At 41.1% G+C, this 25,584-nt stretch overlaps 1 protein-coding gene across 32 annotated transcripts in view; it reads left to right on the top strand.

The window, feature by feature from the left end:
* CAPRIN2 (caprin family member 2) overlaps positions 1-25,584 on the top strand; it is a 41,803-nt gene that overhangs the window by 9,188 nt on the left and 7,031 nt on the right. For 6 of the 32 annotated variants that reach the window (XM_084809406.1, XM_084809382.1, XM_084809405.1 and 3 more), the window contains 12 exons: positions 3,476-4,195; positions 5,859-5,900; positions 6,230-6,346; positions 10,780-10,911; positions 11,157-11,229; positions 11,888-11,940; positions 14,462-14,557; positions 19,054-19,158; positions 19,685-19,834; positions 20,423-20,606; positions 23,831-24,016; positions 24,708-24,850. In XM_084809406.1, the coding sequence (XP_084665532.1) occupies positions 3,476-4,195; positions 5,859-5,900; positions 6,230-6,346; positions 10,780-10,911; positions 11,157-11,229; positions 11,888-11,940; positions 14,462-14,557; positions 19,054-19,158; positions 19,685-19,834; positions 20,423-20,606; positions 23,831-24,016; positions 24,708-24,850 (2,001 nt within the window). The remainder of the gene's footprint in view (positions 1-3,475; positions 4,196-5,858; positions 5,901-6,229; positions 6,347-10,779; positions 10,912-11,156; positions 11,230-11,887; positions 11,941-14,461; positions 14,558-19,053; positions 19,159-19,684; positions 19,835-20,422; positions 20,607-23,830; positions 24,017-24,707; positions 24,851-25,584) is intronic. The other 26 variants (XM_084809389.1, XM_084809390.1, XM_084809398.1 and 23 more) reach the window with 15 other exon arrangements.

Here is a 25,584-nt window from a genome sequence, read left to right as displayed (position 1 = left end):
AAATGTATTCACCTGGCATCAAAAAGATAATGGTGTGGGTGTGTCAGGTGAGCCTGCTTGCTTGGCAGTGGTGGGGGGAGGGGGAACACATTCTGTAAACGGCATCACGCTGAGAAGGCTGTCTCTTGTAGCCACCCACCTAATTTTATTTGGTGAGGGCCTCTGGAGAACAGCCTCCAAAGCTGACTCAAGGATCCAGGCACTGCAAACATGGGAGGAGACATTACTTTAGATACTCTAGCCCCAAGCTGTTTAGGGCTTTAAAAGTCAATGTAAACAATGTAAACACATTTATCTGGTTTGCATATCATAGCCAGTTCCTGGGTTGTTTAAAACCCAGGAATTGTCAAGGGTGTGTGGGAGCGAGCAAGTACGCTGCCTCCTGCCTCCTCGTCACTCCTGCTTTCTATTAAACCCATTCCTGGGTTCAACTTGTTCGTTCCCACACACACAAAAACAATCCATGTTTAACCACCCATGGGTTGTGTGCTCGTGTGAGCCAAGTCTTTGAATTGGCTCCAGAAATGGACTGGTAGCCAGTGCAGCTGACAAAGCACCAATATCACATGATTGTATTGTATTACTAAATTATCTGCTACAATGGATGTGATGTAATCATGTGAAATAGTTGCAGAGCAGCTGTTACATCATTCTAATGATGCTAAAGCTATAAAGTTGGTGTAATACAAGAACCTCTTCAGAAAGCTTCACTCGAAGGGTTTATAGCAAGGCTCCAGGAAAGGCAACTGCCAAATGTGACTAAAACGTTTGACTTTGAGAAGGATGCAGTGAGGTAGAATGTAACAAATGGCTGTCTGCTAGGGTATGAGAGTGGACAGGGACATCTGCGTAGCATAATGTTCACTTTCTGCGGTATCACTAGAGTTCTTGAACCCCAAGCCATTGACCTCAACAGACTCAACCAGGCATAATTCTGTCTTGCAAGAAACTTGCATATAAGCTAGCTAAGAAGGTAAAGCAGATATCCCCATTTGAGATTTTAACCATAGGAATTAAGCATGGAACTGTGGCAACTTGAAAATAAAAAAGCAATGAAAATCTGTCTTTAGTGTTGTAAATGGTAAATTAAGTATGTCAAGCACAGTCTTTCAACACAATGTTGAGCAAGCACGGGCTGGATAAGTATGTGGTCTGACACTCTTATAGAGCAATCCTACGGCTCCCAGATAGAGTCTGGGGATCAATAGGATGGTGCAGATCACTTCCTTCATGGCCGTAAACCAAGCTACAATGGCGGAGGAGACTGCAGAAAGTTTCTCTGAGGAGGCTGCAACTGCAACCTCATAGGATAAGCTGGAGAGGGAGAAAAGGGTTGGGGACATGCTGGTGGGTGGGGAGGGAGGAAGAGATACCAGGTCCTGCAGGATCTTAAAGCCTCTTCATTGCCCATCTTACCTACCAAGAGGTAAGTCAGCTAGATGAACTGAGAGGCTCATCTAGCTGTAAACATAAAGAAAAGGAGGAACAGAAGGAGTCTTCACCTCAATCTTCCTCCCACCCTGCCTTACCCCTGCCAAGGGAGATAGGATAGGCAGAAGGCTCTGATCTTTGAATCCTCTGTCTACTGAGTAGCAATCCTTTAGGATTGTGCTCTTAAATAGTAAACATTCCTATAGTCTGTATTTAATAGGTGTTTGATTAAACTGAACAAAATTAGCTGTGACATTAACTGGGAAAAGCTTGTTTAAACTGGAATAGGTAGCTCACTTTGGCAGTTCTGACAGAGGACTACATTTCTGGAAAGGTCAAAGCTGTTTTTCTAATTTTTCAAAATGAAAATTTCGGAAAACTGAATAGATTATATCTAATAGTGGCTTTGCCCTAACGTAAAGTTCTCTGCTTGCACAAGGTCAGGCTCCCTCCTTATCTACTGCAGCGCTCTCGCTTCCATACTGTTCCAGAGGGTCTCCTAACCCTCAAAAGCAAGCTCTTTGAGGGTTATGGGGGGCTGCAGTGGGTAGGGGGGAATCGGCAAAAATCTAGTGCCCTGCCTTGCACCAGCAGAAATGCTCTCTGCTAGTGTAAAGCCACCATTGGATACAACCCTCTTGCGAAACTGGCAGTGCAGGGTAGAAAGAAGGATCTCTACAGATACATGTTGATCTCCATCAAGTATTTAGTTTGGCAGAAGCAATTACAGGTCAGGTGTTCTGTCCTGCCCGCAATCTAGATTAAGGATATGATTAGGTACTTCCCAACCCTGCATTTTCCTCATAACACTAATGCAGAGCTGTGGCAAGGAACAGCTGCAGGGGCGAACAAGTTCATGGATGAGATGCTGAATCTGCCAGTTCTCCCCTGCAAATGCCCCCTAGCTGTATTGAATGGCTTCTCCTCCCACCCCAAGCTGGGAGCTGAAATAGTGACCTGGGAGGGATGTACACAGTAAAGTGTGGGAGAGGTTAATTAACCAGTCTGCCAATCCTTCACTGTAAATGTCCTCCCTTACCCCTACTTTCCAGTTAGCTTGACTTATGCAGGTTTGGGAATGTATGTTTGAGAACATCTAGATTGGCACTCAGTCCTAGGTAAGGGACTCAATAACCTGTAGGACTTACTGCTACTCTCATAACTTCCTTATTTGTGGCTAATGAGTAGGCCAAGTAGGTGCTGTTTTCCTGCTGTTCAGTGCATTATATACACTCCTCCCTGAAGCTGAATTTTGTGTGGGACAGATAACAATGTTAAATTCATTGATAGAAGAATGGGATGAGCATCTTCTGACTGTTACTAAAGCTGACTGACACACTTCTCTCAGTTGATGCCTTCCCACTTGTCCAGATATGCTGCCGAATTCTTCATCTGTAGGTGGTAATGCTGCAATTTATTGTGGCAAGTTGTCATCAAACAGTGCAAGCTTACCTGGGGTTTGACTGATGGTTGGCTGAGAGGACAGTAGCTTTGCTTATGAGCAGATGGCTTATTGGAGAACAAAGCAGTTGACTTCCTAGGTTTATTATGCTTGTATCTTCTGCTCAACTTGAATCAGCTTACTTGGGCTTCTTAAGTGTTTTCCCATCCAGGCACTGACCAGAACTAGACATGCTTAGCTTCAGCAAGGCTGCTATACCACAGGGGTAGGCAACCTGGTGGCTTCCAGGTGTTTTGAACTACAACTAGCATCCGTAAACCCCAGCCAGCATGGTCAGGGATTATGGAAGTTCTACTCCAAAATACCTAGAGGGCGCTAGGTTGCCTGCTCCAACATGTGCCTTCAGACCATCTATTAAGACCTTTGAGCTGCAGTTAGTCTCAGCTGCTCACTGAAGCTTCTTGCTGATTGTTAAGATAAATGTTGCTTTAGCTGTAAGAAATATGTACTACATACATTAGTTGAATTCTTCGTACTCTAATTAGAAACTTGCTGGTTAACCTAAGTTGTAGTAAATTAACCTAAGTTGTATTAACAATAGACTATTGCTGATGAGGTATTAAGTTTCTTTGGTCTGTATAGTTTCTTAATAGGCGCTATTTGCCTGAAGCTGACTATACTATCAACTCTGAGGAATCCAAACCTTGGGAAATAGAACATACTAAAAAGAACGAACCTCTAAAGTCCTGGGAAATGCTTGTTGATTTGGAGGAGCAGGAACAGGAAAAGCGGGAACAAGAATCTGTAAAGCCTTTGGAATCTGTAAGGCAGCAGGGAAAGAAGCTGGAACTTTCAAGGCCTTGGAAAGCTCATCTTAAGGAAGATGATGATTGCAACCGAGAAGTCTCAAAGCCTTGGGTGACACAGGTTAGGGAACAGCAGGGCTCTCCCAAACCCTGGGTAAACAAACTTAAGGAAGAGCAGGAACAAAAGCAAGATGTTCCAAAGCCTTGGGTAGCCAAAGCTAAGGAAGAGGCAGAACAAAAGCAGGAAATGTCAAAAACCTGGGTTGCTCAAATAAGGGTAGAAACTGTGCAGAAACCAGAACCTGTGAAGCCTTGGGGTACGTGTGTTAGAGAGGAGAGAGAGCAAAAGAAACGGGAACCTGCAAAGCCATGGGTAGCACACATTGGGGAAGAGGAGGAACAAAAAACTCAACCCCCAAAGGCTTGGGAAACATCTGAGGGGTCACGGCAAACCATTCAACAGCCATTACAGAATCCTTCAAAGATCTGGGGAACTGGAAATCTTGTGCCAAAGGAGCAGACTGGGCCAAAGAAGCCAGATTCGGAACCAAAAGAAGTGAGTTGGTATAAGCAGTAGTATTGCTCTGTTCAAGTGCTCTGTTCAAGCTTAAAACTGTAGGCTAAGGTAGTGGTGTAGCTATTGATTAAAAGTTTGGACTTTGTCAATGCTCAGCTTTCATTGCCACAGTCTATGTGAAACAGTGCAGTGCTAAGGATTTCCTGGGGTTGGTGGTGTCCAGGATACTCCTACCATTGCAAGAATGACTTAAGTGCAAAATGTGAGTTTGATGCACAAATTCTTCTGCTTACTAAAGGATATTGGCTTCATGGCACTTGCTTCTATCCCTATTATCAGTGTCTCCTGGAACCCCAAGTGATGGTTTATCTTACAATAAAATCTGGCTGAGATTCAGTCATTCTTGGAATATAATAATCTAGAAGAAGTGTTCTCTATTATGACATACAGAAGCTCTGCTAGTAACAAGGAAACAACACTTCACACCATCTTAATAGAACATAATAGGAGACTTCAAAAAGTGTTAGTGACTTAGTGGGCTGGTGGGGAAGCCACAGTTTCCTGCTGTGTGCATGAGCTTTGTACTTGTGTGCATCCCCCTTCCTACATGTGCAGTGAATATCAGACATTTTCACTTCTGCTTTTAAACAATTCACAGTCCCCTATTCCATCTGAACTCAAAACTGTGGTTTGTTTAAACTGCTGTTTCTTGGAACAAGCCAGGACCAAATGGTGACTTCAGATCCTGACTCTAAGGAGCCACAGTTCTCAGAGTTCAGGTGTAACAAGGAATTGTGTTTTGTTTAAAAGCAGAAGCAAACATTTTTAATTGACGAGAGTACAGGGGCCTACCAGAGCCCAAGGCTCACTCACATACACCCAGTTTGCACATAATGACAACCCATGGGTTGTTAGGGCCACATGGTAGCATGGCCTCTTGACCACTTCCTTTGTTTCCAGTTTACAAAACAACCCAGGAATATGCCCCATCCTGGGTTCACATGTCACGGAGCACAGCCCTTGGAGCATTCCTGGACTGTTGTGTGATCCAGAAACAAAGCACAACTGGGTCAGGAGGCATACCATAGTCTGGTTACATGCGAACCAGACTATGGTATGAAACCATGGTTTTCCTTTACATCCAAACTGGCCCAGTACATTGGAACACAAGTGAATACTTTCTTAAATATAATCTTAACATATTTTTGCCTTTGGATATGGTAAGGCTAAGGTGGATCTTGATAGTTGTAGACACTGCAGAACCACAATAAGCAGGTGTGATTATAAAAGTAGGCCTGTCATTTTATTAAAGAAATCTTAATCAATTGTATGAATTCTCTGGATTAAATGTGTTTTTTGTAGGGGATATTCAGCATTGCTAACTAGAAACATTTGAAGATTCTAGATGTTCAAAAATGGAGGAGGAATATGGTGGAACTTTTGTAATTGTTTACAGAACTTTTGAGAGGGTAATATGAGCAAGAGCTTTACAAAATTGTGGTTCCTTCCCCATCTTTTAAATATTTTCTCAAAGATGGTGAGGGAGAAGTAAAGATTTACTTAGGTCTTACTACTTTCCTTGAGCAAATCGGATTATAAACCGGCTAATATATAGTAGTTGAAACTGGATCCCCCTACATGACCAACCTCTACTGAATAAACAATTTGGCAAAAACATCTTTCTAAATGCTTTTTGATCTAGAGACGAGAGCGCAGACTGAAGCTTGAATCTGATGTGAAACAAGTAGGTAAAAATACCACTGGGTGATGGGTTTCCAAAGTGAAGCAAACTCACATGGCACTGTGTTCATAACACTCTCCTCTAGTGTGTTTGCATGCAAATTGTGTGTTTCCACTGATGTGAGTCTTTGGAGTAGATCTAGAAACTACATTTAATTTATATTTGTGTGGGGATTGTGGAAAAACTACAATTACTGACTTTAATGTTCACAAAGGAATCCAAACACCTGCCATATGTTTGTTTTTAGCACTAGAATACCTTGGGTAACATATTGGCTTCCAAAGGTTGCTGTTGAGTTGTGTTCTAATAAATGGAATTCTTATTTTACATAGGATGGAAAGACAGTTGGAGTAAGTGGACAAGGCACTGATTCTGTAAGAAAAAAGGAGAGCCTTCAGTCAGCTGGAGAATCCTGTAAACTCCCTAGGAGTCTCCAAAACATCATGCAGGTGTGCTGGCCAGATCATACTGAAGTGGTCACTGAGAATGTTTTGGAATACTTGAACTAAGATTCTTGCAGCTGGAATACTTTCTGTATGAAGTATCGTGTCACTGTTATCGTGGAGCGTAACCCATGCCATAGTATCCAAGCCATTTTTTCTAATTACAATAAGTGGACATCTGCTTGCAGAATGGTTGTTTTCTGCCTTTCCCTCCCTGCTGTGTCCACAGAACAGGACAGTCTAGAACAGATTGGGATATGGGGTAGGGGGCTGCTTCAAGAAAGCAGAATAGATGTAATTTCCACTACTTGTGTGAGCGGAAGCACCTTTCATTCCCGCAAAGGCACATTTGGATCCAAGGCAATGTGTCAACTCCAGCTGTGCTTTGAAGGCTGAAACGTTATAACAGATAGTATGACTATCAGTTTGCCTGCTTGTTACTCCTAGGCTACTGACAGCCCCAAGTCCCTTGGATAAGCGAAGAACCCAGTTAAAATTTAATATGTAGAAAGATCCTAGTCTGCTTGAGACATCTTAAACAGCTTTACATTGCTTCTAGACAAAGTTCTTGGACCTTGAATATTTTGGGGAAGGGAGTCTCTTACTGATGTAGAGCAGACAACCTACAATCAAAACGTTCATTTAAAAAATACACCTATTGTGAACTAACCTGTAATGCCAGACCTGACATCCCTTCTCCAGGCTTGGTGATTCATATGCACTCTAAGCAATGGTTCATCTGCCATGAATGCATAATACCTTATTGGGAGGAAGCTGTTCCCGTTTAGTTATATTCCTAGGGAAGTCTAGAGTTCTTTTTATACAGATTGCAGTGAGTTGGAATTGAGTCAGAGCTGAGAGCCATAACACTTAAAGGTCAAATAGCTAAACAATCACATTGATTCAGTGTTGGCTCTTACAAAATTACTTGTGAGATCTAGGAATAGTGGACTAAATTACTAACACTCAAATGTTCTGGCTCATAACTTGAGAGAGCATATCTGCCTGGCTGCTTTGAAGTTTTGAGAATCAAAAAATTAATAAGCAATCTGAAATGAAGTTCAGTTGAGTATCACATTACTTCTGGTCCATAATGTGGATGATCACACAGCCTGAAACTTGGGCTCTGGTAAAACTAAGTCAAAGAAATTGGAGGTCTGCTTTTCTGGAGACTTGCCTAGAGTTCAGTTTAAAATTCTGGACAGTGTCCAAAGAACTTATAAAGCACCTATAGTTACTGTTCCTTGAGTTGAAACGATCACTTCCAACAATATGCTTGGACTGACTTGTGCTTTAAAAAAATGTTCACTTGAGTGATCAGTGGAACATGGGAGCTGCACTGCTTCCTTCTGTGATGAATGAATGAAACATTGTATACTTTTACTGTGTGCAGGTCTTAGCCTATACTAGGGCTACCTAACCAACTAGTAAACTCCTTTTTAATCTCATTCTAGTTAAAAATACACTTATATTGCATGACAAATTTACTGTCAATTAGACTAGGTTGGTGAAGGGTGCAGTGTGCTACTGGCTTCCTCCAATGACACAGTTCCTTAATATCAACACTAGGGCAAATTTAGTGGAAGTAGTCTTGACTGATGTAAACTCGTTCTATTCCTGTCTCTGGACTTTGGTTAACCATGGTCAAGAAATGAGGGGCTTTTTACCTGAATACAGTGGTGTAGGGTGGAAAATATTGTGCAACTACATTTTTCTGCAGAAAGTTCATCACGCTTAGAAATGCATTATTTCATAAAAGATTGTTACAAGGAATGAACACAATACAAATCAAGTTGGGAAAGTGGAGTGGATACAATTTTTTTAATGGATACGGTACTAGTCAAATCTAGAATCAAAGTTCTAATATATGTACAGTTTTCCAGTCATACTAAAATTAGTCCAACAGTTCTCAGTGCCTTTGTTTTTTCTTAATCTAAACAACATGTGGCCCTCCAGATGTTTTGGCCTACAACTCCCATCGTCCCTGGCCATTGGCTGTGCTGGCTAGGGCTGATAGGAGTTGCATGCCAAAAATATCTGGAGGGCCACAAGTTGCCCACCCCTGATCCAAATGTAAGTGAAGTTTTATTGATGTGTCATGTTAACATATTTACAAGTATTCCAGTAAAATAGCATCTAAGGGCAGTACCCAAAGCTGCCGCTCCACTTACGCCATTGGTGTAGTGCTAGCGTAAGCTGCCCCTGGTGCAATGCCAAGAGTGTCTGCTGGCCTGACGGGTTTCCCAGGGAAACCCCTCAAGCCAGCATACACTCGTGGCATTATGCTATAGGTTACTTATGCTAGCACTCCACTTTGAATTTGTTTATAATATTTAAACCACGCTAAGTGTTCATTTTTGTTCAGCTACTTTAGCCTTTTGGAAAGCTTGTCTAATATTTATATAGCATGTGCAATCAACTTGACATACTTTAAAGCTTTTCACTAACGTAAATCAAATAAGATCTCCATCAATTTAGGGCAGCAGGAAATTTTCAGATTCAAATTTTTCTAGAAAATAGTACTCCACACACCACTTTGCTCAATGGATCTAAAGGTTTTGGCATATTTACATTTGATTTCTCTTACCTTGTAGGTTTCAGTTTGGATACTTTATACACATATTCAGGGTTTGTAATTAGTATAAGATGCCATTCTAAGTTATATGAAACATTCCCTTGAACCTATTAACAGTGCTAGGGCTTCTGCAAGAATGTAACTGACATACATTAAACAGCTAAACTTGGCTGCTTCGAATGTATTAGGGAAGCCTAAGCTGATGATATGGTGGTTCTCCAAATTATAAAAAGCTCCTAGCAGTGGCATAGAAGGCTTTGATTTACTGCTAAGTTTTGTTCCTTGTTTGTATCTAACAAATATAGCTAGGCCCATACTAAATGTCTTTTAAAACATGAATCTGTCCATCCACCTCTAAAGTGAAGGTGAAGCACCTGAGGAGGGTGGACAATTGAACTTGGTAGTTTTTATCTGGTAATTGTTTTAAATAGGCTTTGGGTGGTGGTGGTGGCTTGAGATGGTGAAGATAGATACTACCGTTAAACTTGGGAGTGTCCTGTGAAATTAGGTATGGTTCTAGATGCAGTTGTATGCGTGCAGCTTGAAATTCACTTGTCAGGAGCTTTAGAAGTTATTTTGTAAAGAGATTAGCAAAGCTGTGTTGAAGTTTATTTCTCATCTGGGCAGGCATTTATGAATTTTGGCTTTGCTGAAAAGCAAGCAGCTCATTAGTTGTCTGCCATAAACTATGGTCTTGCTTAAGTGTTCATCTAATTTAATTATAACTTTGCTAAGAGTGCATAAGAGAATGGAGGAGTACATTTGGGAAATGTGGTCATGGGTGCAGTGGGGAGAAACCCAAAGGTTATTAAGGTGTTCAGACCTTAATTCTAATTGTGGTTGCAAGTATATAAATACTCTACCCAAGTATACTTGTGTTGCTTTGCTTGATCGTGGTGCTAGTCCAGGCCTAGTCCATGGTACCAGTCTTGGCATTGGACCTAATAGTTGCTTTTTCTGTTAGAAGACAACTATGGTATTACTAATTCCAGTGCTGAACAACTAAACTCCTGATGAATCAGGAGGAGTCAGGCTGCCCTTATCCATAATGACACAAATGGTAATACATTATGTAATATAGCATTGATTTTGCTTGCAATTAAATCTTTGCAGCAAGGAAGAAAATCAAGCAGGCCAAGGATAAATATTGAATAGTTGCTATTTCCATTTATGTGGTACCATCTATCTCTCTTTCTAAACCTCATAGAAGAATACATTTTAAAGTATGCTGTACTCCATCAATGTAGATTTGAGACTAAAGCAACAGTGATTCATATTCTGGATGTCTGAGGAAGCAGTTCATAACCTCAGTAGGTTATCCGTGTTGATAAATCAGAAAATACCATAATCTAAAAATATTAATCTTAACTAGAGAAGAGGGGGTACTTTAGGAAATGTATGGACTCTTGCTTTTAAAATGTTACTCGAAAAGGGGCATATCTAATAGGGAATAATTCTGAAAATGGCATTTCAAGGACTTGGCTCTAGAGTCTGATCTTATTTGCGCTGTATACATGCAGCACAATTGTAGACAAAGTAAATCCCACTTCATTCAATGGGATCTTGCTTCCTAGTAACTATCTGGGATTGCAGCCTAAAGTAGGTGAAACATGAGGCATAGTTTGTGAAAGAATGTGATCCTCCAGATAGCCAACAGTAAGGGATAATAGGAATTGTAGGTGAAAACATTTGGAGGGCCACAAGTTGCTCACCCCTGCTCTACAGGTTGATTTCAGCAACACTGAAGCAGTCCTCTAATCTGTGGAACAGGATCCTGGAACAAGCATTCTGGGAGGCTTGGCTACCTTGAGTAATTTGATAGCTTCCTTCATTGCTTGATTCTCCCCCCTCCCCATTTTGTTAGGTTCCTAAACCTGCACATCAGCCAGCTGCAGAGTTTTGCTCTACTTCTAGTCTTCCAAAAGATCCACTACTAAGAAGAGAAAAACTACAGGATTTGATGACTCAGATACAAGGGACCTACAATTTCATACAGGTATGTTTCCCTGGTTAACACAAGAGCAGTCAGGAGCAGACTTAATGCTTCATGGTGAACATGACTGGGGAGGGATGGGGGAGAAGAAATCTCTTTAGTGTCAAGATTAATGAGGAATTAATCAAGATTAGTGAAGAATATATTATGAATTGCTAAACTATTTTACAACTTGCAGTGAATGTACTGCTTATCTCTGAATAGATGCTTGCCTTTTTCAAGAGGCTTGTAACCTTTTTGTCTTTAAGGAATCTCTTCTGGATTTTGAGAAACCACAAAGTGCTATTTGCTCATCACAAGCATCTTCAGTTGATTCTACAGGTATTTCCAGTAGGGGTTAATGGTGAACAAGGAAGACTGTGTTGTGTTATAAACGTCTTGGTCATTTTGGGGAGTAAAATGGCTAGAAGAGCTTGTATGGAAACTAGTTAACTTCTACCTAACTAAAAACACATAGAGTGAGACTATGCTAGTAGTTGACTGGCCATGCTAGCCAGGGCTGATGGGGATTGTAGTCCAACACAGCAGCACACAAGATTGGGGAATGCTGACCTTAGACTTCTATTTTGATTAAATAGAAATAAATAAAATAGTAAATTGGGAGGAGTCAATAAAACAAGCTGATTTGTTCCATTAAATTACATCCAAAATCCTGCACTGATATATTTAAAATATGGAAGGAATTATGGATTTATAAATAAATTGTACTACTCCAGAAATTGTTTCTAATAACCTTTGAAGAGATCTCTAATTTTGAATTGCTAATCTCAATGTAAAGATTTTGAACCTTGGTCTTGACACAACTAAGCTTCTAAAATGCAAATTAGTTCTTCTAAACGTAAGGCTCAGGCATCTGAACAATGGATTATCAGAAAATGGGCATACAACATTATACAATATAGTAGTAATCCAACAGTGAAACTGCTCTTCAATGGTTTGAAGTATGGAAAGGGTGTGACCATGCTTTCCTATTTTGTAGCTTCTAATGAACAACTTCCAAGCCAGAACAATTTTGCTGAGCAACCAGCACAGGTAAGAGTGAAAGATAACCATTTGTCAAACAACTTGTAAAGATTTAATTGTACAGTTGATTTTTTTTTTTAGGCTTTACATTTGTATCTTAGTAATTTGCCTTTGGTACCCTTCTTAAAAAGTGGGATATAAAAAAACATACAATTTGAGTGTAAATAATTTAGAGGCAAAGTAGCGAGGATCTAAAGCAGGGATAGGCAGTCCGGTGCCCTGCAGATGTTTTGGGCTGCAACTCACATCATCCCCACCCACCATGGCCACTGGTCAGGAGTGATGGGAGCTGTATGCATCTAGAGGGCAACAGGCTGCCTACCCCTGCTAAAGAACCATGCAACTGGGTCTGTGTGTTCAGTGGCCCTTCTGACCTGTCTGCCATGAAGTCTGGATAAAGCTTCTGTTTAAGGAACAACTTGTTTAAATTTAAGGAAATTCTCAAGGTGGTTTTGATAAGGCATTGAGCGCTGTCAGTCTTTGTGAGGGCACAGAAATTGTATCTTACCCAAGTACTCCTTGTAATTTTTTTAGAGTCTAGTCAATATTAATTGAACTTCAGTACAATATATTGTCTTGTACAACACCAAGGCTGTCTAAAAACCAGTGAGAAACACGTTGGTCACTTTATATCACTTCCTAATAGAAGTGAGTATCAGTTTTGTGGGCGAAAGCGATCGTGTACATTTAATAAGCATCTTCTAGGATAGTGCTTAATCAGTGGACAGCTAGCCAGACTCTGTGGCTCCATGTACATGTTGCGACTCTTCCAAGATGGAGGCCTGATGCCAGACATCACAGGCTTCAAGCTCATGTGCTTCCTCTTCATGCATTAAAATTTCCCTCACAGGTTCACAATAGATGGTTTTACACCTAAAATGTAAACTGTGGCTTCCATTCTGGAGGGAGGAGGGAGCACACAAACACAAAGCCAGTTCCCAACAGCATTTGGTTGTCACGTTGGAACTGAGGCTGAGATTAACCTCATTAATGAGATTAACATTTCAGGAAAAAGCCCTCTTGAGATCATTGTTACGAACAGGTTGAAATGTTTCCTGGCTTCTGTTAACCATTGCTAGTCGCTGGAATTTACTAATGTGCTGGTATAAATAAACTGATATTTGGTGTTTGACTTGAGTAGTTATCGCCAATTTATGGGTTTGCCTTTTTGTTCAGAATTAAGGGGGGGAAATGTTGCATGTCTGCATGGAACAAAGTTTTTTGCTTCATAGCTGAGTAAGCTTAGGGCTTCTGATAAAGTCTTAATTCAAGTTAGTTCAGCTTAAGGTGCAGTAGTACTAGCTATATTTAAATGAATTAAGGGAGTATCTAGTGATAAAACATCACATTGGCAGAAGGAATTTCTATCATACTGTGTTTTCTGGAAAAATTTTGAATTGGAAAATTTTCCAATGAAAATTAGGGTCATATGCATAGAAAAAGTTACAGTTTGCATTGTAAAATGTTCTGATGCCGTAGAACAGGGGTGGGCAACTTGTTTCCCTCCAGAATGTTGGACACAAATTGCCCACACAAGTTGCCCTGCCCTGCCCTAGAGAAATCTAATTTAGCATGTTTATTTTACCTGCATTTAGTAAACAATGCTAAGAAAAATACCCCACCTTATTAATTTATCCCAGGTATTTGACCTGAAATAATTGAGGGGGAAAATCAAAGCATATTTAATGTGATCAAAATGTTATATTATGTAGAAATCTTTATTGGAGTGCTTGTTAAAATACAAAGACAATAGACAACAAAAGACAACTTCCTGTACATTGTTTACATTTAAGAAGAAAACCAAAGGTACTGAAAACAGTTGACATGTTACTTTTAGCAACTCAAATGTGCATGATATGTTGACAACCACTAATCTATTTCAGTGGAGTTCAAATCTTTTCCATTAAGGTTGCTGGGGCACCTTCAGTTTTGCTGTCACTATTTATTAGTTCCATTTCATTCTGAGATATATTTCAGTGACATATATGTATTCTCTTGTATACTTGCTGAGGATAATTACCTAAAAATATTAATTACAACTTTGAAATGGCTAAGCTTGCCTAATACTGTTTTTGAAGTTGGCATACGTTCATTTTTTACTAATGAACTTACGAATCTGAAAATTTTCCATGGAGAAATAAACCACTGGAAAAAATTCCAGGACATTTTCTACCCCGCATCACTGACTGGAGCAGAAGCCTTTTCAGTAGTTTCAAACTATAAAAACAATTTTTAAAAACCTTCCTTATTTCTATTTATGTATTTATTACATTTATATCCCACCTTTTTTCCTCAGGGAATCCAAGGTGACGTACATAATCCTCCTTCTCTCCATTGTAGCCTCACAACAACAGCCCTGTGAGGCAGGTGGGACTGAGAGTCTGTGACTGGCCCAAAGTCACCCAGTGAGCTTCCATAGTTGAGTGGGGACTAGAACCTGGATCTCCCAGCTCCCAGTCCAGCACTCTAGCCACTACACCACACTGGCTTTCTAGTAGAGATATCACATTATATAAACTTTTATTGTCAGGCTGCTGCTTCTCCCATGACCTTGCATGGCTCAAACACCTCCTTAACTTCTGAAAACACACTGTCTGGATCTGAAACCGAACTTGGTTCACCACAGGTAAAACAAATGTATTCATTCTTTCCACTGGAGTTTGCTCTCTTGATCCCAGTTTGCATGTTAATGTCTTAATAATTGAATGCATATGCAAGTCCCCTTGCACCTATATTACGTTTTGAGGAGAAGCGTGGGAGAGGCTTGTACCAGAAATGGCTAGGTGCTGTTGACAGTGCCAGGTTTATGTACAACAATGCTGGTGGATCTTGCTCTGCCAGAGTGACAGAGTCAGTCGGCTGCTGGAAGCGCACTATAATTTCTTTCAGAGGCCACCACAAAATGCACTGTCACTGAGAGTGATGGAGGAGAATAACATCATCAAATACCCCCTCCCCCGAGGCGCATCCTTTTTTAAATGACAGAACTAGAGTTGCAGGGTTGTGGGGAGTGTAACCCCTTCCCAGTATGTTTTCTTTCAGTTCAGGTTCTACACGTGTTCCCTGCATTTTAGGGGAACGCCTCTAGGGGGAGGAAGCTGAGGGACAAAAGCAGGGGAAGAATTTATTTTATACCCCTCTTCTTTATCCTTAAAGGAGGACCCTTAAGACAGCTGCCAACAGACATAAAACCACAGTCAATGAAATAGAAATAAACAGAAGCCTGCCTGCTTCTTCATTGCAAATATTCAAAACATCAAAAAAGGAAAAATCCAAAAGCGCCTCTGAGTATGGACTGTAATAATAAATTATTTATTGTGCAAATCTCTAAAATGCTCGTGGACTATAAAAATGTTTATTATGCAGGTCTCTAAAATGCTCAATGTGTTTCGAGACTAGGTCTCTTCCTCAGGAGCAATTGATCTGCAATTAACATATACAATTCTTAAAAGCCTTAATTATTAAACTAGTTCTCAACCACAATATTCAGAGCTCTAAATATCATGGTTGAGAACTAATTTTAATTTTTAAGGTTTTTAAGAACTGTATATGTTAATTTCACTGTACAAGAAAATTTGTATTTTTATGTGTTTTTATATATTTTAAACAGATCAATTGTTCCTGAGGAAGAGACCTAGTCTCAAAATGCGTTGAGCATTTTAGAGATCTGCATAATAAACAATTTTTATAGTCCACGAGCATTTTAGAGATCTCCACAATAAATACAATATTATTACATGTGTGTAATAATCCACTCATTGAGTCCATATACTCAGAGGCGCTTTTGGATATTTTCCTTTTTGAAGTTTTGTGTGTACAGCGCCTTCCCTCTCAGTTTTCCATTGCAGACATTGCCAACTCTGTGCTGATTTTCAGCCATAGGTTGATCCAGGCTGGGGCTTGAACTAGGTAGTGTATCTGCATTCATTCTCAGTGAGTGGATAATTACAGAAGATTAATCTGACTTTATGTCTGTATTCTTGTATGTATAGTCACTCATATTGGATATGTGGTGTTCTCAGCTGCAAAAATGAGACACCAGTTTGCAAAAGCCTGAACTATGAATTTTGAGTAGCTTGGGTTTTAGACAACAGTGCTTTTTAGTTTTTCAAAAGTTGTACATAAGGTGCAACATGACACCCGATCATCCACTACATACAGTGCCTTGCATAAGTATTCATCCCCTTTGACTTCTCTATATTTTGTTGTGTTACTACCTGGAATTAAAATGGATTTAATTAAGATTTCTAGTCACTGATCTACACAAAATAGTCCATAATGTCGAAGTGGGGAAATAAATCTACGTATTTTATAGAAAGATTTACAAATAAACTCAAAAGTCTGGATTGCATAAGTATTCACCCCCTTTGCTGTGAAACCACTAAATAAGCTGTGGTGCAACCAACTGCTTGTAGAAGTCACATAATTAGTTGAATAGAGTCCGCCTGTGTGCAATTCAAGTGTTACATGATCTCGGATTAAATACACCTGTTTCTGGAAGGCCCCAGTGTTTGTTGGCAAGCGTATCTAAATAGCATCATGAAGACCAGGGAGCTATCAAAACAAATCCAGGATAAAGTTCTGGAGAAGCATCAATCAGGGCTGGGTTATAATACATACACACACACACACACACACACACACACACACCCCCTTTCTTAACTGTGAACATCCCCCGGAGCACCGTTAAATCCATTACTACAAAATGGAAAGAATATGGCACAACTTCAACTCTGCCTAGAAAAGGCTGTCCACCAAAACTCAGTGATGGGGTAAAGAGGGCATTAGAGAAGCAACCAAGAGGCCAATGGTAACTGAAGGAGCTGGAGAGATCCACAGCTGAAATGGGAGAAACCATCCATAGGACAACCTGGACATTCCACAAAGTTGGGCTTTATGGAAGAGTGGCAAGAAGAAAGCCATTGCTGGAAAAAAACCATATCAAATCCCATTTGGATTTTACCAGAAGGAATGTGGGAGACACAGCAAAAGTGGCAAAAGGTTCTCTGGTCTGAGGGGACCAAAATTGAACTTTTTGACCTTACCACAAAATGCTATGTGTGGCGCAAAGCCAACAGTATTCATTGCCCTGAGAACACCATCCCCACAGTGAAGCATGGTGGTGGCAGGATCATGTTGTGGGGATACTTTTCATTGGCAGGGACTGGGAAACTGGTCAGGATTCAGGGCAAGATGGATGGAGCCAAATACAGGGCAATTATAGAGGAAAATCTGTTTCAGTCTGCAAGGGACCTGAGACTGGGGCAGAGGTTCACCTTCCAGCAGGACAATGGCCCTAAACACACAGCCAAAGTTACACTGAAGTGGTTTAAAAACAAGAACCTGAATGTCTTAGAATGGCCCAGTCAAAGCCCAGACCTCAATCTAACTGAGAATCTGTGGCAAGACTTGAAAATTGCTGTTCATCAGCGGTCCCCATCCAACCTGACAGAGCTAGAGCAATTTTGCTGAGAAGAATGGGGAAAAATTGCAGGATCCAGATGCGCAATACTGGTAGAGACTTACCCAAAAAACTCACAGCTGTAATTGCTGCCAAAGGTGCTTCTACCAAGTATTGACTCAAGGGTTTAATACTTATGAAACCAATAAATGCCAGTTTGTTTTGTTTTGTTTAACTTTTGTGCCACAATAAAAATATTTTGCACCTTCAAAGTGTTTGGTATGTTGTGTAAATAAAATGGTAAAAATTCCAATTAAATCTATTTTAATTCCAGGTTGCAACACAACCAAATGTGAAAAAATCAAAGGGGGAGGGGTGAATATTTATGCAAGGCACTTTACACACTGGCAGTCTAATTTTTAAGGCTGCTAGCTTTAAGTAGTAGGTTCATTTCAATTAAATATATATAAGAATATGATAGTGTAAGCATTATTACTCGAGATCTACCAGACCACACTAGCTCATTTTTGTTTTTAACTGAAACTTCAGCAGTGTAGATACGCAGAAATGTTAAAAGTTCAAAAAAGTTCAAAGCTTGAGCTTTAACAGCAATTAATTTCCTCCACACCGAACAGGTAGGGCAGCCCCTCCGCCACTGGGATGATGGACAGTCCTGCTCAGCTAATAAGTATGGCATGAAGGTGGGCTGTTGCCATCAGCAGAGAAGGGGAAGAGGGTGGGCAGTTGGGGCGTGCGATGGAGCAGGCAGGGCCACACTGCATGCACATTTTGGAGGGGGAATTCACTAAGCATGAGCCGCATTTGCATTATTCATGAGCCCCTCTGTGGTGAGGGGGCTGAGGGGCAAAAAAGTGGGAAAGGAGCAGGACTCCTAGCCCCCGTGCAACATAGGCTTTAATTACTCTGTGTGTAGTGTGTGTGTCTATATCGAGAGAGATTCATAACTTTTGTAAACTGCTCAGTGGCATAAAAATATTGTAAATCTGATTGTTGTATCTTATGAAGTGGACTTGTGTCCACAAAAGCTTATGCCATAATACATTTGTTGATCTTTAAAGTGCTACAGTACTTTCTGTGCTGCAAAACAGATTTAACATGATGACTACTCCTCTTGAACTGATACTTGTGTGTTACTGTAACAGGGATTATAGCCTTCTAAAAAATGAGTGGACTTTTTTTTTTAAATACAATTTAATATTGTATTTCTTTCAGAATATTGATCTTTTGATAACAAAACTTATTTAATTGTAATTGTATGGATACTTAGAAGTTTGCCTGTGGCTGGAATAACGGGAAATTCACTGCTTGTTGATTTGTACTGACTTCACTCCTCTTCAGTGAGATTTGGTGAGGAAGAGAAATAAGAGAAATAGTCATTACTGTGATGCATGCAGAGTCCTGGTGTCTATTTTCCCCCCTTTTTTGTGCAGGTGAGGATGTAGTAACAGTTGACTGAGAGTGAAAAGTATTTTTGCCTGTCGGTCATTATGGTAGAGCCTGATGTAAGGATAGAGTGCCCTTGGTTTGAAAAGTACCTCAAAAGATGAATTTTAAGTTTTCAAGCAAGTAACAAAGATGGCATACTGTGCAATGAATTTTATCTAGTACCAGCCTCCATCAGCATCTTATGAAATGACATGTTTAGTCTGGTCATTTTTGTGTAAGTCCTATTTAACGTAGTTATCTGTCTCTGTCTCCAGACATCTGTTCCGCATTCTCAAGAGTCTGAGAACTTCAGTTCACCTCAGTCTTTGTATCAGGTGAAGCAAGGGATTTCTGAGCCCCCAAAGAGTGAAATTGCTCAGGTGAGTTTAATAATAACTTAAATCTGAAAGAAAATGTGTTAAAGTGGAAGTTATTTTGGGTGAGTGTGTATAAAATATAGTTATGTGCTGCTACTAGTATATTACGTAGATTCTCTGGAAAACTGCCCCCAAATGTTCAATCATCAGAGTTGTCAGTTCACTTGAGAAGAAGTAAAATGGCTTTCATGCAGGTATTAAGCAGTTAAGCATAGAAATAATGATAGTGTTAGTATGACAAAGTCCAGTTGCATAAGGAGCTGTGTTCATGTTAACTTCTGCACACATAAATATTTAAAGAGGTAATGTGTCTAGTTCAAACATGTTTGACACAGTCAGCAGAGACTGATGGAAAAACTGAATACACAGCAAGATTTAAATTGTAAACAGAAGCTATTCTATTCTTTGCTATGCCGGACTTTTGGCTTGCAGAAACTGCTGATGTTTGACAGCACAGGGTTTAACTACTTAAATTGCTTCCCGCTAGAATGACTGCATAACACACTGTGGGGTTTTTTTCCTCTTCAAGGCTCCTACTCTTTCAAGTGAATCACAGATACCATTGACACCATCAAGAACTACCACATCACCAGTACTCCAAGGAAAAATTTTCCAGTCTCCTCCACCAAGTAGCAGCACTGTTAGCATGAAAGCGCCTCCCTTTCAGGCTATGCAGACTGTGAGTATGTTGGTATGTTAGATGGGAGGGCAAAATCTATACATAAAAGAGGAAGAGCTAGCACATATTTCCCCTCACAAATGGGAGAGCCACCTGCATAGCATGCAGGTAGGTGTAGATAGAGGATGAGTGCTAAAAAAAACTAAAACCCTTATTTTGCTGGACAGATATAAGTGTGCTGACAACAATTTTGTAAATTTGCAAGAGAAGCAGTCTCTGAAGAATCCCTCTGACTTCTGTATACATATAGTCATATTTAGACCTCATTTTTGAATTGATGCTTTATAGTTCCTACTTGAAGTTCTGCAGCTGAGTCTAGAACTTGAGTAAATTAGGAGTCCTAACTTTTACCCCCAGAAATTCATTGTAAGTTGCTAGGAGAATGATGTGCTATAGTTAAGGCACTGGACTTCTTGGGAAGGTATAGCCTATTCTCCCCCACCCAGTATAAATGGGAAATACTTCAACTTCTGCTCAGTGGACTATATACTAGCATGAATGTATGGGGCAGTAAAGATTTCTGATTGTGGCCTATAGAAGTTCAGCAGCAAATAGATGTGTTTTGTATAATTATGTGCTGTGTTGCAGGTATTCAAAGTGAATGCACCTTTGCCACCTCGTAGGGAGCAGGATATCAAAGAGAATTCTCTGCATCCTACAGGATATAATCAGAATTTTTCTACAGCAAGTACACAGACTCCACCCCAGTGTAAACTACAGTCTACTCAAAATTCTGAACAACCAGCTTTTTCTCAAGAGTCTCTGCCAAATGGTAAGGAGAACTTAAGTGCAAGGATGCTAACTGAGGAGATGAGTGATATGAGGAGATTAGGGTACAACTTAAGTGATACCCCAGTAATGAGTGCTATACAATATTTAATGCAGATTATTTTAAGGAACTTGTTAATGGCTATAGAACATGCATTCGGAGGACTGAGATGAATGGTAGCTTACCACCATCTAAATTGCGCTGTGACTTTGGCATTTTTTGTCTCAGAGTTGTAACTGCTTTCATTTGATTGGTGTTTTACTTCTCAGTTGAATCATCTTTGCAACTAGGCCAAACCCTGCTTCTTGTCACCTCTTCATTTCCTACCTTCTCCACCCACATCTGACTTAAATAGAAAACAACTAACTTCCTCCTCCTTTTCCCCCCTTGGTTTCACAAGGCACTCTACTCTGTTGAATCAGTGGAATTAATGTAATCGGGGTGACATCAGAACTTTTATCTCCTTCTGTATAGCAATTTCTGGAATACTATCAGAACTGCTCCCTTCCACCACTTTTAGATGTCTGCTTTTTCTAGATGTTGTAATACTGTGGTAAGTGGCTGGCACTCTGACTCAAGAGTGTCAATCCCCTACAGACTACATGTTCAGTTGAACTGGGGGTCATCTTCCCTCCCCAGTCTACCAGTACTTAATCCCCTGCTACTGGGATTCTGTTCTTAAACAGTGATAGTAACCCAGAACCCTTCCTGAAGTAGGAAAGTCCCTCTTCAAGAAGGCATATTCTCTTGTTGGCAGGGTGGGTGAGTTTCTCTTCCTGCTATGGTTGCTTTTTGCTGAGATGTCAAGAAGTGCTTCTAAACATGGTGAAGCTAAAAAACTTAAGTACTCTGGCTACCTAGGTGATTTCCTGTAGCTTGTCAGTGTGGGACAGCATATATCAGGGGAGCCCAATCTTTTTGGGCCCGTGGGTACATTTGGAACTTTGACAGTGTCGTAAATGCTTCTCGCAAAGGGAATGAAAATTACAGGGTTCCCTTACAAGTAGCTTGTCATCTAGCCAAACAGACACTCTGCATGTGCCTGCTCATACTTTGGGACCCTCATCAGAAGCTTATCTCAAGTTTCCTCCACCATGTGAGGAGTAGTGGGTGTTTAGTTGGTTTAGCCTTTTCATTGGTGCCCTCTAGAGAGACACACCTGATGCCCCCACACTATCTTTCTGGATCAAGGCAAAAACCTTATTTTTCCCAGGCTTTCATACTGTTCCATTTTACTTAATTATTTTTATGCTGCTCTTGTAGATTTGCTTTTCTTAGCTTTTAAATACATTCATTATTTTATGATTTATTGTGAGATTCCTTGATAATGTATTTGAAGGGCAGGATAATTTGATTATGTAAAGAAAATGAATCCTAAATATCGATCCTGACAGTTAAACTGTGACGAAGTCACATATTGTGGGGAATAGCTATACTACCTACCTGTTGTCATTAGCATAATCGGGTACCTGTTGCCCTTATGAAAATCTATCCATGTAGAAATTTGGTTTTTCCTACAGCGGATGGAGGGTCTCTTTGAATGAGTTGCTCTTTCCACTTCGCCCAGTAGGCAGGGCTTGGCAAATCAGAGCTGTATGTGCTTTCCTGTGTGGCAGCGAGCCCCCTTCCGGCTTCAAGGAATAGGGCCTCAGCAAAGCTCCACCTTATTTCTGTTTCTCGTTGAATTACCACACAAGACACGGTCAGGGTGGAAAGTGCCACTTGCGCGAAGGGCGGGGGGAGGAGGGAAGAGAGGCTGAGGAGCTAGAGAGCAGACCACAGACACCATGGGTGCAGTGTTCCCTGTTTCAGCAGGAAAGGACAGCCCTGCACTATCACTGGATTCCTCAGAGGACCTTTCTAGAGGGGCTGGGGCAGTTGGCAAGAGGGGTTATGTTCCCCAGGAGCTCAGTTCTCAAGGAGCGAAGTCCAGCCATAGAGGGTGACTGTCTCATTACCTGTGGAGTCCCAGGCGATGTGTCCACATGACACTGAGCCCTAGCGGAGCAGGGTGGTCATTGTGGGCAGGAGCCAGTCTACCCTGTCTGGGGATAGGAGTGCCAGAGTCTAAGGCAAGGGAGGTGAGTGTGGTGGGTGGCTTTGCATGGCAAGGATCCCCTCCACCCCAACCCCCATCTTCAATGGGAAATCCCCGCATTTGGATTTTTAAATTGTTAGATATGCCAGGTTATGCCCAAGGACCTGGTGATCGGGCTGGAACAGGCACCTGGCATCCCTGAGTCACAGTTCAGGAAAAGGCAGGAAGACGCATGCACATCTCCTTCTCTGCAGTGAAAAAATGAAGGGCCTCAGATTCAGGTCTGATGGGAGAAATGGGGAGGCGGGAATTTCTCCTTCTCACCCCACCTTTAATCTCACCTGTGTGCCCTTAGTGTTTCCACATTGCTGGGGAGTTAAAAGGAAATCCCATCAACGTTCAACCAGGCCAAGATCATGTTGGTACATCTTAGGTTGACTGTACCTTAGTAGATCAAGAAGATAACTGCCCCATAGAAACAGACGAGGCAGACTGACTGAGTCAGGGTTTAAACAATGGGAGTGCAGTCTAAACCCTCAAGTGTTCTTTCCCTGACCAGCAGGTTTGGCCTTCTGTTAGTAGACCCCTTTAGCGCTCAATTCAATAGCAAGGCTTGCAGATTCTCTGCAACTTTGTATGTGAATGAGCCGAAATCATAGATGCACTAAGCACAATGACCTCAGATTTGCATATGTGCCTCCCATCTCTCCCCTGTTAGGAACATAGGAAGCTCCCTTATACTGAGTCAGAAGCTTGGTCTAGCTCAGTATTGTCGACACTGACTGGCAGTGGCTCTCGAAGGTTTCAGGCAGGATTCTTTCCTTGCCCTACCTGGAGAAGCTGGGGATGGGCCCTGGGACCTCTTGCATGCAAAGCATGTGCTCTATCACACTGAGCTATTGGTTAGAGCAGAAAGTGGATGTAAGTATGGTATGCGCTTATTGGGCAAGAGAGGTGTGATTTCAAATCTCATGAGTGCTTTATCTTAGTTCGCTGCTGACGGAGAGTAGTGGCTGGTCTCCAGCTGTCTGTGTTTATTCAGTTAACGTCTTGGGCCCTGGAGACACCATAAGCTCTTTTACTTACTGTTTCTTTAAGTTACAGAGCAGGGAAAGTTGAATAAGTATAAAGTTATCACTGTCATCTTGATGCTATATTCAGCCCTGAAAAGTTTCCGTCTCATCTTAAGCAGGTAACTACCAGGTTGAGGGAGCTGTTCCTGTAAGCAATGGTAGCCTCACCTTTTATGCAGCACAGACAACTACTTTCCCTAGACCACCTCAGCCTTTTGTCACAAGCCGTGGATCAGTCAGAGGCCCCCTCAGAGGTGCGAGATCAGTGTCCAATTCTTACCGCTCTCCTGGTGGCTATAAAGGTATGTACGCGCAGCTTCTGTGGACATGCTTAGCAATGGCTATATCTCAGTACAGTTCTATGCAATCAGGAGTAGCTACTACAATCCAGAAGAGTGTTCTGAAAGTAATGAGAATGAGTTGTAAGTTCCCTGTACATATAGCTCATTTTATGGCAAGTTGCAGCAGCCTTCCGCAACCTGCTGCCCTTCAGAAATGTTGGACTGCAATTCCCATCATCCCCCAGCCAGCTATGGACACTGCTCACTCATGAGGAGGTTCAGTTTGTATGGCAAAATGTACTTTTGACATCCCAACCACTTTCTGGAGCTTTTAGTGGCCACTGAGAATGTGGCAATCCCTTGATTAGTGTGTTATGCTGTTTGATATTTCAGACATTTGAGTATCAATTTGTTCAAGGGTTAAGTGCCCTAAATAACTCTGCTTCTACAGGCATGTGCTCAAACAGAAGTCCGATGTTGACACTGAAGATTGTCCCTCTGCCTGGGATACTGGCTGCTGAAGGGAGTCACACACTCCTTGACTTCCAAACACTTGGCCCTCCAGGGCAATGTATTGGGTTATTTTCCTGCCACTAGGAGGAAATTCTCCAATATGTCACTAGGTGTCCCAAAAAGCAAATGGTCATGGCTTTAGTTCTTAAAAACAAATGTCATATTTGGTAGGATAAAATGACTTCATCTTCTATTCCAGCAGGTTTTGAAGCTTACAGGGGATCGCCTTCAGTCCCTAATGGCACCTATGGCCAATTGCAGCTTCCTGGGAGAGATTACCCTCCAATGCAATATCCTCAGAGGGTAATGACTTGGCAAGCTTTGCGCTGCAGCCTTACAAAAGTATGCTTAACCTTGGTGGTGGTGTCTTGGGTCCTTCTCAGAAGCCAAATGCAAGCAACTGGCTTGCACGTAATCAGATTAGGGGAGCTTCACAAATCTGACATCACACTGAGTATTGTAAGGTGTTATTGATTAGGGGCCAATACTAATTGAAATGTCATCTAATAAGGGCTAAAACAATATACTCTGTTTCACCTCCTATCCCATCTGTGGAAACGTGACTGATTTGGGGCTCATGTCCCTCACATCTATTGAATTGACATATATGGCATGGGACCATCTTTATTAACAAGTTCCCGGGGCAGTTATGGGTAGGCACAGCTTTTGCAAAGGTGACTTGCTTTTGATGCAAGGAATAAATCCACTGCAGTGATACTGGAACAAGAAACAGCTGTGATTTAAAGTACACATACTTAAGATGCATCCCACTGATTCCAGTGCGTATTGATTACATTGGACTGCGAGTGCCTCTTTATTTATTTTTTATTTAAACCATTAAAGCATTTTATATTTTAAAATATCCAAAGCAGTGTACAAATAAAGTGATATGAAAAACAACAATAATAAAAACTAACAATAAAACCCCAGAACAATTTATAATACACTGCTGCTAGATTGGATGTTGTATGCTGACAGTATCAGTGGTCAGGAAATGCCTGTTTGAAGCAGTTTTTCAGCATGTGAAGGAATAATGTTGTTGAGAAATGCCTTACGTCCAAGGGGAGGCTATTCCA

The sequence above is a fragment of the Heloderma suspectum genome, chromosome 7, assembly GCF_057233095.1.
Source record: "Heloderma suspectum isolate Gila_16-S chromosome 7, 16-S_ref, whole genome shotgun sequence".
In the NCBI taxonomy this organism is placed as follows: Eukaryota; Metazoa; Chordata; class Lepidosauria; order Squamata; family Helodermatidae; genus Heloderma; species Heloderma suspectum.
The sequence above is the reverse complement of the archived record's forward strand: the minus strand, read 5'-3'. Positions and strand labels throughout refer to the sequence as shown.